Raw genomic sequence first — 14,398 nt, 5'->3', positions numbered from 1 at the left:
CTGCTGTGTATGTGACAGGAGTGGCACCAAAACCCCCTGATCCACCCTGCTCTGTGAATGACAAGGGGTGGCGCCGCAATCTCCTCATCCGCCCTGCTCTGCGCGTGACATGGGGTGGCACCCCAACTCCCCAATTGGCCCTGCTCTGACCCCGACCAGGCACCTAGGGATTGGGCCTGTCCTCTGCCGGCAGGAGCCAGCAGGTCGTTATCTCCCGAGGGGTCCCAGACTGTGAGAGGGCACAAGTGGGGCTGAGGGATACCCCCCTGCCCCCACCAGTGCACAAAGTTTTGTGCACCGGACCTCTAGTGATTTAATAAAAGCCCACAAAATTATCTAACAGTTTTTGAGTTTATTTGAAGCTTGAGTTCTACCCAATCTCATTGGCTGGTAGAATTTAGATTCTTTCAGTTGCAGAACTGAGGCCCTCAGCTTGGAGAGGCCACTTGCTGTTTCCTGCCATGTGATCTTCCCCACAGTAAGGTAGTTTGCTTCTTCAAGGCCAACAGAAAGTATTTTTGTGGCTTTAAATCTCTTATGGCTCAGCTGGTTGAGACAGGCTCATTCAAGTAATCCTTCTTTTGATTAACACAAAGTGAACTGATTAGGGATCTTAATTGCATTTATGAAGTCCCTTATGCCATACAATAGTGTGTGTGTGTCTAGAGATGAGAGAGAGAGAGAGAGAGAGAGAGAGAGATTGAGTTTATGAGAACCTAGCTTATGTCATTATGGAGGCTGAGAAATCCCACTATCTGCCATCTGCAAGCTGGAGACCCAGGAAGGTTGGTGATGTAATTCATCAGCCTGAGTCCAAAGGCCTAAGTACCTGGGGAGCTGGTGGATTCTAGTCTGGGGAGTCTGGGTCTGAACACCTAAGAACCAGGATTGCCAGGGCAGAAGGTCAATGTCCTAGTGCAAACAGCCTGGTGGAAGGGACTAATTCTTCCTTCCTCTCTGCCTTTTTGTTGTATGTAGGCCCTCAATGGATTGGATGATGCCCACCCACAGTAGGGCAGGGAAAACTGGCTTACTAGGTGCATCTATGCAAATGCTATTATAATCCAGACACACTCTCAGAGACACACATGGAAATAATGAATAATGTTTAGCCAAATACCTATGAACCTTGTAATCCAATCAAGTTTACACATAAAATTAACCATCACAGAGGGATTTGGGGAGATTCACAAGCTACATTACAGCCATTGATGGCTTCTAAAATGCCGCCCCCCTTTTTGATCTTTCAGATTTTTTCCCCTTTGTAATCTTTATATTTAACATTATGTAATTCTATAGCTTCTGTTCTGCCCCTTCCTCCAAAGTCTAAAAATGCTTTCCCTCTTTTTTGAGTACTTCTTTACTCTCGAATTAGTCACTTATTATTAACTAAGGAAACTCAGTCTCTTTTTACCTTTGTTTGCACCAGTTAGAAATGAGAAAGATGGACTGAGCTTTGTTTTCACAGTGGAACCTTACCAGTGTTCTTGATTAGCATTAGCAGGATCTAATAATTAGATAATAAGTATGTTCATGATGCTTTCAATACAGAATGCTACTTTGGAACAGAATAGACATGAACTTCTTGGTAATACAACTTAACTCATTCTCAGATAAATGTAAATGTGGTCCCCTTAAAGGTTATATTTTTCTTGAGACTTACCTGTTTGTTGTGCCATTACTTCCTCAACTGTGTACCTGAGAGTGGTTATCTTACCTGACTTAGCCTAACTCTGTTTATTCCAGGGTATAGTTTGTCCTAATTTTTTAATGACCTGCAGTTGTTTGCTATTATTGACTAGAGCAGTGGTTCTCAATCTTGGCTGCACATTGGAATCACCTGGGAATCTTTTTAAAATCCTGATTTCTGGGCCTCATCCTCCGGAAATTCTGTTTCTTTGTAACTAATGTTGTGGCCCCACCGAAGAGGTTCTGGGTTGGCAGGAGGTGCTCACTCTTACCCCTGTCCTTGGTAGCTTGCTTGCCTGCTGCTGCCACTGTGGCCCCATAACAAACAGAATTTCTGGAGGATGAGGCCCAGAAATCAGGATTTTAAAAAGATTCCCAAATGATTCTAATGTGCAGCCAAGGTTGAGAACCACTGGACTAGAGGTATGGGACATAGATTTTTTTTGGTCTCATGTTCTGTTAGTGCTTGAGTTCAATGTCTAAGAGAAAGGATTGTGTGCATTTTATTGCAAACATTCTCTGAAATAATTTTTAGCTACAAGGAAATAGCTCTATTTCTGTGAGTCATCATTCTTTTTTATGTAGAGCTGGGTAAGGATTTAATTTTGTAGATAGAGTTTATGACTTCCAGAAGGAGAGCTGCAAAAATTGAAATTTCCAAAGAACTTTAGATTTGCTATAAATGCTGTTATATATAGAAAGTTGGAGCTTAAGATACTAATACAGGTAATTGGTTGATAAAATTTTCCTAAAATCTCATGATTTTCAATGAGGAATAGAGTTCTTTTTAGTCATTTTCAAGTGTAAGCTAACATGTGTTTTCTTTCATTTTTTTTAAAGCTTCCAATAAAAACAGGACAGCAGAACACACATACCAAAGTCAGTACCGAACACAACAAGGAATGTCTTATCAATATTTCCAAATACAAGTTTTCTTTGGTTATAAGTGGCCTCACTACTATTTTAAAGAATGTTAACAATATGGTGAGTAATTGGGTTACTGGCCCTTTGGGGAGTTTACTTTGTTTACTTTTTATTTAAAAATTTGGAGTAGCATATTTTGAAATATGGAAAGTCATTTTTTGTAAACATTTTATTTTGTGGATAAGCACAGATAACCTTTTAACTTTCATTTTAGTTTTTTTATTCTTTCCCTTAGATACTTTTCTTATTTGTGACTTTTTTTATTATTTTTCTGAAATTAGGATTGCATATAGATTTTATGTCATATACGAATTGACCATAGTAATCTATTCAGATGTTCTCCTTATCTCCTTATTTGAATATTTATATATAAAATTGTCCCAGTCCTATGTAGATGATAAATTAAATATGACCTTATACTGTCCTAGTGGGTTTGGCTCAGTGGATAGAAACTCAGCTCATGGACTGAAAGGTTGTGGGTTTGATTTCAGTCAGGGACATGTACATAAGGTGCTGGCTCACAGGTTGATGTGTCTCTTATGTTGATGTATCTCTCTCTGTGTCCCTCCCTCTCCCTTCAACTACGTCTAAAAATCAATGGAAAAAATGTCCTTGGGTAAGGATTAAAAGAAAAAAAATGACCTTACAGTCCTAAAATATAAGATTGTTTTTATGAAAATGTTATTTCCTTCATCCTGGAGCTTGTGACAGATTCTGCAGTAGGTAGAGAACCCATTTTTGAAGTGTTCCCAAATACCAATATCCTCAAATTACTCCAAAAGCTTCTTTCCCCCCCATTTTATAAAATCTGTTTACATTCCATAGACTTCGGGGTACTCGAGCTATTCTCTCTCTGTACATTTGAACATACTTCTCCTGTCTCAGGTGATTCCTTCCTTTCTGTCAATTCCTAACTAAAGTTTCCTTCATACTCAGTTCAAATCAACTGATTCGGATATTTCTTGACTAAATTGTAATTGCTCTGATTGTCTTTAGCACTGACAACCACGATTTGTATTGTTTGTTTTGAACTCTGAAAATGACTTCTGGTTGTAGATTGTGAAAATTAGTCACATTTTTATAGTCACGTCATCTTTGGTGTGTGTGTGTTTTTAAAAAGAGCTCATTAGACAATACTTAAAACTTACAAAATGGATAAACTGGAGTTGTGGAAAATCTTTTGCCTTTCTCTATGGAAGAAAATATTTTTTGAAAAAACGCAGGGCTTTTAATAAATATGTAAAGTAATTTACAGAAATTTATTTAAGATTTTGTGGAGCTCTTTTGTTGCAATGTGTGTGGGGCACAGTGATAGGATTTTACTTATATAATAAGTGGCCATGCTCCCATTTAGATTGAAAATATTTTAATACTTGAAACCTTTTAAAAACAAAAAACACACACCAATATTATGATATTGACATTCATTTAGTTCTTATTGAGTAAATTGAGTTGTGGAAACAATAGTCTCTTGTTGGTAGATAGTGTAATATTAAATTTAAGAATAGTGAATGCTTAAAATTATTTGTAATTGATATTCTAGTCTTTTTTTTGCTTTAAGAATTTAGACCTTAATTATTTTGTGTCATCAAAGTGTGGTTAAATGCTCCATCCAAGATTCTGTTAAAGATCAGGGTGTATATCTAAATCCTATGTATTTTTAAAGTATATAAACCAGTGTATCTTCTTTTACTGTTACAAGGCTAATGGCAGACTGTAATGAATACCGGTAGTTTTGTTTGCTTGATAATTTATTTTGTGTGAGCGTTAGGATAAAATTAGAAATAATAGACTTAAATATAGCATAATTTGGGAGATAAAATGGAAGACTACTGATTTTCGTGATTCTTAGCCTCTGACTTTTCAGATGTGTGCTGATTTGTAGTGGAGAGTAATAACCAACTTTTAGTGTTCTGAATATCTTTTCTCTTAGAGAATATTTGGAGAAGCTGCTGAAAAAAATTTATATCTCTCTCAGTTGATTATATTGGATACACTGGAAAAATGTCTTGCTGGGGTAAGTAAATCTGTTCTTCAGTAGGCAGGTTTTGTGAATTTAAGTTTAAGTTAATCTGATATACCAAAATATAGGTGTTGACAAGGAGAACTTTTTGGACTCATGGGCTTTTTGTCTAAGACATGCATATGAATTTTTAAAACAGCTGACTAGGTGGCATAAACAAGTTTTCAAGATAAAATCATTTTCTCATCTTTTTTAAAATTATATTTTTATTGATTTCAAAGAGGAAGGGAGAAAGAGAGAGAAATAGAAACATCAGTGATGAGAGAGAATCATTGATCAGCTGCCTCCAGCATGCCCCCACTGGGGATCGAGCCTACAACCTGGGCATGTGCCCTGTTAGGGAATCAAACCTTGACCTCCTGGTTCATAGGTTGACACTCAACCACTGGGCCACACTGGCTGGGCATTTTCTTATCTTCTATAAATTAAATAGATATTAAGTTTACTTATAAAATGTTAAACTTGAGCCACATATATCTCGGGTTTTAAAGAAAACATTTTATGAAAAAAAAAGCCACGATTTGATTTAATTAGTTTTTCAGATATTGTTAGGCCTGTGGCATTGTTTAGTTTTGAAAGGATATGAGGCAAAAGACCAAGAGTAGTCTTATTTCCCCTATATGAATCTGATTTTAATGTTTTTTCAAATCTAAATAAAAATGAGCTAAAAAAATTAAACTATTACTGACAGATCCTACCTGAAGAACACTTGTTATTTATAAAAATGAACATATAAAATAGAGATACGTGGAGGATTAGTTGAGTAGAAGACAGTTCTTTCTCAGGTTTCCTCTAAATAGTTATCTCAGTGTATTTCAACCATGACTTAATTGGAATTTTTTCAAGAATCTTCCTGTTGTATAAAACAAAGTATTTCTATAGTTCAGTAGCCTTAATTCTTCCGGGAACATGGTAGAAGTTCAAATAAGTAAATAAATTTAATACTTCCATTTAAAAAATCTAGCTATTCAATATGTATTGGAATTAACTTATTTCTTATAGCCTGTCTTCCTTTGGTACATCATTTGCTTTTATTCAGAATTGCTTTTCTTCCACATATGTTATGGTTATTCTCTATAGTAAACCTAGATGGAAGGGACTTTGCTATGTGTGGTTGAGAAGATAGGGGATAGTCGTAAGTGTTTGGGGAAGGGATACGGTAGTGTTGGAAAACATAATTACATTCACACACACTGTATCCTTAGGGAAAAGAAGTGTTTAAGATTATAGACCACAAAACCCTAAGGATAATGTTTTAAAACTCATTTATTGTTCTAGCTGGTTTGGCTCAGTGGATAGAGCATCGGCCTGTGAGTAAAGGGTCCCAGGTTCAATTCCGGTCAAGGCCACATACCTCTCGGTTGCAGGCTCCTTCTTGGCCCAGGCCCTGGTCAGGGCTCGTGCAGAAGGCAACCACTCAATGTGTTTCTCTCACACTGATGTTTCTCTTTGTCTTTCCCTCTCTCTTCCACTCTCTCTAAAAAAAAAAAGACAATGGAAAAATATCCTCGAGTGAGGATAAAAAATAAATAATATTAAGGAACAATTCTCATTAAAATAACCCCACAAAACTCTTTTATTGACCGTTGGCCATATTCCAAAATTGTAAGAGTGTTTTTAAGTTTTCCACTTAAATTGAGGGTGAGCTAGTTCTGTTTTAGCTTGGTGTTCTTTGTTATTTATGATATGCTATTTATGATATGTAATTTATGATATGCTGTTGTTCATCCTATATAGTAAAAGGCTAATATGCAAATTGCCTCTCCACCAGGAGTTTGACCAGGGGGTGGGGCCAGCCAGCCAACTGCCCGTGGCCCCTCCCCCTGGCCGGTTCCGCCCCCAACTGCCCCCCTACCCTAATCGGGGGATGGGGCTGGCCCATCAACTGCCTGTGGCCCCTCCCCCCCTGCTGGCCCTGCCTAATCGGCCTTGATAGGTCGGGCCAGCCGGACCCCACCTGTGCATGAATTCATGCACCAGGCCTCTAGTTTATAAAATGAAAGGGCTATTAAACAGGATGGTGGCCTTGTGGAGGGGGACAATTTTAAAAATAGGAATCACTGTGTAGTCTTATTGTTTTGATTGTGTATACCAGTGTATTAGCCACTCTCATGCTTGAGTAGGGTGGTTTATTGTCTCTCTTAGTTCTACAGCTTTTCTCTATTAATGTTTGTAATTGAGAGTTAATGGTAAATGTGTTTTGGGGAATGATATTATTGGCCTGCTAATTTGGTACTCTTTGGAGATAGCCTAATTGAAACTCTAGTAACTCTAATTGGGCATGGTAAAACTTATATAATGCACAAAATATATCTTATTTTGCTCTGCTCTACAATTGAAAATGTATAAGATTTTAAAATTAAATTTATAATTAAAAATAATACATTTCACATTATTGAACAATTGTGTTTTGTTAGATTGCCATCAATGATTTTATGGTTGTCTCTTGATTTTCATTTTTAAATCAAAGTAAGTTGAGGAAGTTTGAGATTAACTGAGCTTACAAGTACATATTTACTCATAAGTAGTTGAAACATCTAGTGAAAGTGAACAAATACTTACCAATATCTTATAAGTAAGATTTTATAGAATTTGAGGAATCTTAAATAGTTTTGTTGCTGTATCTATGACCACTATTCAAAAGATTGAACACTTACACAATTTTCATTTGGAGTTATTTTCAACATCTGTATTGTTTGGTTAGCCTATAAATGAAAAATAAACATTGTAACTCAAATTTTATATTTTTTGTGATATGTATTTATTTGCTATCCATCTATTTCAGTGTATTTGAATCTGAAAGCACTTGGATTGTAATTACAGAATTGAGCATAGCACACAGTTATATAAACTTTTGTTTTGTCATCATGCTTGGTATTATCAAAATTGTCACTGATAGATGGATACTAAAGCTGTTAGGTGAAATATTGATATGGAACAGTATATCTGCAGGATAGCTTATCCATTGATTGATTTGTTAATTGTAAAGGAGAACTTTATTTTACAAAATAGAGATTCTGGTGTTAACACTGAAGTTATCAAACTTGGTGTCATTTACAGTGTAATCACTTGGGAGTATGTACTCCTGAAGTGTTTAACCTGAATGATGTCACACCTAGGTTTAGGTTCCACCTTACAGAAAATACAGTGATTACAATAACAAGTTGTCACATTTTGTAAGGCAACTGGCCCATTTTTTTAAAAAAAGTCAATGTTATAGAAAATAAAGATGATGTATATAGAGGGAGATAGTTTTAGAATAAAGAAACTAAAGGAAGATCAACCAGAGGATAGAAATTTTTTTATATTTGCAACTATAGTAAAACAAAGACTTATATTTTTGATATTTATTTATATATTTAAATGCCATTTAACAAAGAAAAATCATCCAAAAAAATGAGTTCGCGTGTCACCTCTGACATGAGTGTCATAGGTTCGCCATCACTGACTTATATGCATGCATATAGGCCTAACCAATGGACACAGACAACAGCGGGGTGAGGGCATAAGTGAGGGGGGAGGAGGGGTAGTATGGGGATAAGGACACACATTAATAACTTAATCAATAAAGAAATTAAAAAAACTAAAGGAATATAATCATGTTACAATCTATGAACCTCTTTTGAAGCAATGAAAAGTCATTTTGGGAGTTGTTAGGGAAATTTGATTACAGATTGGGTGTTAGCTGATACAAAGGAATTGTTTATTTTTCCTTGATGTTATGATTGATTGAAATTATATTGGAGAATGTCCTTATTTTTAAGAGATGCTGGAGTATGTAGGGCTGAAGTATTATGTTTGTAACTTTGAAATGGATTAACCAAAAGAAAGTTATTTGTAATAAATAATATTTATCTGTTTTGGTCAATCTACTTAAAGGCAGGTGTGATGGCCCATCCAGAAAATTATTTGGATGTTGAGATAGATGACACAGTTCACTCACTAAGGAACATGAATAATGTTTATTTAGAACTCACAACAAACTGAGGATTCCCAGGAGGGGAAGGACTCCTGTAGGGATTTGATAAATGGGACAGGCAGGAGTGGGTGTGGGGGGCTGAGGAAGATGGATGGATGGGGGCTGGACTTTTATTGTGATTAAAGAGGCGAAAGATGGAGCCATCCTCTTTATTAGACTGACTGTATATATAGCAGACATGATGAAATAAAAACAATTATTGAATCTAATTAGGTGATGAGTGTATATAAGGGTGTTTGTTATTCTATTTCAACTCATGTATTTGAAAATTTTCATAATAGAAAATATTTACATGTGAATTTAAGGAAGTTTTAGAATTGTGATTATTTCTATTTTAGCAACCAAAGGACACAATGAGATTAGATGAAACAATGCTGGTCAAACAGTTGCTGCCAGAAATCTGCCATTTTCTTCACACCTGTCGTGAAGGAAACCAACATGCAGCTGAACTTCGGAATTCTGCCTCTGGAGTTTTATTTTCTCTCAGCTGCAACAACTTCAATGCAGTCTTTAGTCGCATTTCTACCAGGTTAGTGTGTAAATCTACATAGGACTATTGTAAGTAATATACATTTTAGAAGTTTTTCTTATCGTCTGCATAAAAATTAAAAGTTGACAGAAATGAGTTTGACCTCAGCTTTTGTAGAAATTTTATGCATTGATTTCTTTGAAATTTTTATTACTGTGAGAGTGGTGTGTACAATTAAATATGAGTACTGTTACAAAAATCAAAAGTCTAAATTTTAGGAAATGTTACACATGACCACGCTTTTTTCCCCTTTGAACACTAGGAATGAATTTTTGACTTTTTAACATATTATTTCTTCAAATGAAATTAACCAGATAGAATAATTGATGAGCAGTCAGAATTCTAATGATCTCACAGCTCTACTCCTTATCACAAGAGCCTAAGTTATAAAACAAACAAACAAATCCCTAAACCAAAATATCTCAAAAATATGGAAGCACAAGGAAGAGAATAATTGTCAAGTAGAAACCTCCAGAAAGTGGTCTGTGTTTTAACTTTACAAACTGCAGAAATGCCCATTTGTTGAGCATTTGCAGAATGCTGCCTTAGCCTCATAGTATCTTTGAAATGTATGTGGTAACTCCTCATTTTACAGGTAAGCAAACTAATACCCAAAGAAGTTATCAAGGCAATTTGCCAAAATGGAGGACCCATTATTTCTAAGATGGACTGGCGTCAGAGTCTATTAGTGTTATTATACCAGGTTTGCTACTTCTGTTTTAACCACATTTTAATGATATTTCTTTTGTAATATATATTGCTGTGCTTTAAAATTGTATGATAAAATCATCATGTGATCATTAGTTATATCCTGCAGATAGAGAAATTGGTATACATGGTGCAAAATGGAATTGAATTATAATTGACAGTAGCCAGTAACTCTGGAACTTGCTTTCATGCATATGATTTGTCTTTCTCATGCAAGTGGAGTTGAGTGGATCCTTAATTATGACCCAGTAGGAAGTATAGCATGAATCACTTAATGATTCAGTGAATCTCACCTAATAAAGAGGGAATGTGCAAATTAACCATCACACCGTAACGGTCAAGATGGCTGCACCCACAGCGGAGGCAGGGATTCTGTAACACAAGATGGCTGCACTCACAGTGGAGGCCGAGTTCCTGTAAAGAGCCTTAATGAGCAATCAGCAGGGACCTGAGGCTGCGCCCGGCCCCCCCCCACCCCCCCGCCTGGTAGGGCTTGACAGGGGACCTCAGGCCACGCCCCCTGCCCAGTGGGTCTTGACAGGGGACCTCAAGCTGAGGCCCCCGCTCAGCATGGCTTGATGGGGGACCTCAGGGTGCACCCCTCCACCTGGTAGGGCTTGACGGTGGACCTCAGGCCACGCCCCCTGCCCAGCATGGCTTGATGGTGGACCTTCCTGAGCCCTCCCCATGAGGGTGGGGCTGGCTGGGTCTGGGTCTCGCATGATTTTGAGGCACCACAGTTATGTGGGGACTTGACTCTGTGACCTGCAGCACACCCCAGACTCTGACAGGAGGAAGATTTTCATACACATTTTACTAATTTTCTTTCATCTCTGACACTTCTATTATGGAGAAAGGGAAAATAGCAATATTAAAATATTTCCTTTTATTAATCCCCTTTTAATGTGCACGAATTTCATGCACTGGGCCACTAGTCACAGAATAATGCTGAATAGAGAAAACAATCCTCTTTGCTTTTTGGTATCTGCATCTTTTGACAAGTTTATCTTGTGTGAATAGTGGACTTCCATCAGTCAGAGGTATTTATTCTTCTCTAGTTTTCTAATAGATTTGAATGAGAACATGCATCATAATTGAGAATTTGGGCCGTGGTACTTTGGGAGAATTGGCTAACTTCAAAAACCTGCAGTTTTTTAAATAAAAAAATGGCATTTCTATGATCACGATGCTAGACAATATTCTTTTATCTGCTCACAGAATTCCCTGTGCAAATAAACTAAAATGTTATTTAATGGTACAGTATAATTGATGATGTTTGGTAATGTTTATATAATATACAATGTCTTCATGAAATCTTTTGAGTGATGACATTTCATATTCTGGGGAATCATATACTGGTTGAAGCAGCAAGGTAACAAACACCTACGGAATCGGAGGTGCAAAAAAAAAATTCCTTTTTTGCTTAGGTGACTATTAGTCCAGCCTTACTATATGAAATAATCTTACATTGAAGGTAGAAAATGATCAAAAGAATACAATGTCTTTTGTCTATCCAAGCATGATTTGTTTGTAAAACAACAAAAGTATAGATTTTTACACTGATGTCAAAATTCACTTAAGTCTAAATAAAAGAGGTTAAAGTTTTCTTTTTTCAATAACAACTACAGACATCAGCTTTTGAAAAGATGGTATTGCTAATGTATTGAATTGTGCTTTTTAATGAGGTATACCCATTATTTCAATTAATATCAAAAGTGTAAGCAGTAGAATGGAATTACTAATTTTTATATCTGAAGAGAGATATGGTAAAGAACAACAAATACTGCATGATCTTATTCATAATATTAACTCAAATTGTAACCATTTAGTTTAAAACTGATATTAATATCACACTAAACCTTAGTTGAAAATGAAATTAATCTAACTTCTTCCTTCTCAAATCCTTTCATTGCTTTAGCCTCCAGATGTATAGCTAACATTAAAGTTAGTCTATGCACTTACACTAAAGTTCTTCATCTCATCAGGGTAAGAAAAGCTGAGCAGTTCATCCCACTGGGAATCAGAAGGTCCTCATTACTGATTAACATGCTAAAAATTCCACAGCTGATGCAAAGTGCCTAGAAATATGGAATATGGCTCCTTAGGAAACACAACTAAATAAATTTGAAAAGCTGGCTCTTGTGGTTGTTTGTGAAAAATGGAAGAAAAATTTAACTCCTTTTAATAGTTCCATAGGAAGGGATATTTTGTGAAGTTTAAACATCATTTCTGAAGCAGATAAATAGAATAAAGAGTAGTTTGAGCAAAAGAAATGAAGTAGAAAAACCTGCCACTACAACATCTAGAAAGGCCAGGTAAACTGAATAACAACAGAATGGTATTTAAAATATATAGTAATTAAGTGAAACAAACACTACCCACTAACCCCATCCACCAGGCCCAGAAATGAAAACCAGAGGTAGTTTTGAAGCTTGACCTGGCCTTGCAACAAAAGAAGGGTGAAGATGGTTAGGTTTTTACTCTCTCCTTAACCCAGGGATATAGAGCTAATATCCAAATGGAACTGGATAAAAGCCTGCAACCTAATAATGCAGGGAGTAGAACTGGGGTCTTGACTAGAAGGAGCTATGCACTCCTTAAAAAATGAGAGCAAGAGAACAAAGAATGAAGGGAGAATGCGAGGGAGGAAGGAAAAGAAGGAGAGAGAGAGGGGAAGGAATGGAGGGAGGAAGGGGAAAAAGAACTAGAAGATGGTTTGCTCTGCCTAAGCTTAGGGTAGGGGGAAAGTTGCCTAGGGCCATTACCTTATGAGTTTGAGGTCCACATTTATACTACCCAGACAATCTGGGTCTGAGAAGTTATAAAAAAAAATACATGTCCAGAGCTGAGCCCATGGCAAAAGCAAATGCAAAACCATCACTAGGACACCTCCATAGCCCCAGGCTTTAAGAAATCCCCAAAGAAAATACTGACTGCACTAGAGATGAATTTGCAATCAAAGTTTACAAAACGGAGAGTTAACAATCCACTATGAATAAGAGTTGGCATGCCGAAACCGGTTTGGCTCAGTGGATAGAGCGTCGGCCTGCGGACTGAAGGGTCCCGGGTTTGATTCCGGTCAAGGGCATGTGCCTGGGTTGCGGGCACATCTCCAGTGGGAGATGTGCGGGAGGCGACTGATTGATGTTTCTCTCTCATCGATGTTTCTGACTCTCTGTCTCTCTCCCTTCCTCTCTGTAAAAAATCAATAAAAATATATATATATATATAAAAAAAAGAGTTGGCATATGCAAATATATGAGCTCATTTAATAATCCTAAAGAAAATATAAAGTAATGTTCTAAATTATTGGAGACATATGAGAAGAAAAGAATAAGAAGCCACAAAACCCCCCAGCAGATTTGTAAAAACAAAACCAAACCAAAAAAAAACAAAAACTAATAGAACTTTTAAAGTCATTGAGCCTTTGCTACTGTTGGTATGTCAAATTAGATGTTCCACAGGGGCCCTCCCATTAAAGAAAACAATTAGGTTGAGTGCAGTTGTACCGTTATTCTGTGGAAAAAGCAGGTAATCCTTTACATAAGAGTACTCTAAGCCATAGCATATGGCATATTTCAGCAGTATAATGAAGTTATCTTAAGATCTGTAGCTCATATTCCCTTTAAGAAAAGCAAAGATCAGGAATATCAAAAGCTAGCTAATGTTAATTGTAAAAGAAAAGCATCTGTAACAGGTAGAATGGTCCAACACAACCAATTTTCATGATGTTGATTCATCTACTATATATAAGATATAAATGAGTCTTTAGAGAGAACTGCCATTCTAGATACTTGCATATTTTAAGTTGCCTATTGCTATGCAGCAATGTCATAAGGTATCTCTAAATTAAACCATGAGAATGGTATTTTAGGTGAGTGGTCATCAGCTTTTATTTCTGGCACAAGCTAATGAAATAGCAAATGCAGTTGTCTGAAACATGTATTTCATAGATCCCAGAGCACTCTGTCGCCTGAAAGATAAGAAACTGGCTTATTCTAGAAACACGTCTATTATGGAATCAGTGAACTAGATTCAGGAAATACACAAAAGTTGTCTATTTTTACATGTGCAAATGCAATAAAATCCTATAAAACAAAGCCTCTGGTGACTAAAAAATTTCTAGAGTTTTCAAAGATGGCACAGAGCAGATGGGACAGAACCGACAGCATGAGATTTCATCATGCTTCACAGAACATCATGCACTTTAATGCTTATGAATTGTTCATTTCTGGAATTTTTATTTAATATTTTTGGAGTGTGGTTGACCTTGGGTAACTGAAACCCTAGAAAGTGAAACCTCTGAAAAGGGGGGACTACTGTACCACACATGCTTCTAAAAGACATTAATAAAATTTCATATTTTACTTATAATTTGAAATTTAAAAACTTTTTATCATAGAACAAAATTAAAAATACACATAGCAGAGAGAAGAGTATTTTATTTTATTTTTTGGAGGTTCCCTGACTGGGAATCGAACCCGGATGCTTTAGCCTGCGGGCCAGTGCTCTATCCACTGAGCGAAACTGGCTAGGGTGAGAAGAG

At 36.6% G+C, this 14,398-nt stretch overlaps 1 protein-coding gene across 1 annotated transcript in view; it reads left to right on the top strand.

The window, feature by feature from the left end:
- NF1 (neurofibromin 1) overlaps window positions 1-14,398 on the top strand; it is a 187,721-nt gene that overhangs the window by 6,272 nt on the left and 167,051 nt on the right. Inside the window, exons 3-5 of the mRNA XM_015564136.1 lie at window positions 2,530-2,673; window positions 4,547-4,630; window positions 8,954-9,144. Coding sequence (XP_015419622.1) covers window positions 2,530-2,673; window positions 4,547-4,630; window positions 8,954-9,144 — 419 coding nt within the window. The remainder of the gene's footprint in view (window positions 1-2,529; window positions 2,674-4,546; window positions 4,631-8,953; window positions 9,145-14,398) is intronic.

Source organism: Myotis davidii, unplaced genomic scaffold, assembly GCF_000327345.1.
Source record: "Myotis davidii unplaced genomic scaffold, ASM32734v1 scaffold699, whole genome shotgun sequence".
Classification (NCBI taxonomy): Eukaryota; Metazoa; Chordata; class Mammalia; order Chiroptera; family Vespertilionidae; genus Myotis; species Myotis davidii.
Note: the sequence above shows the minus strand (reverse complement) of the source record. Positions and strands in the feature narration are given on the sequence as shown.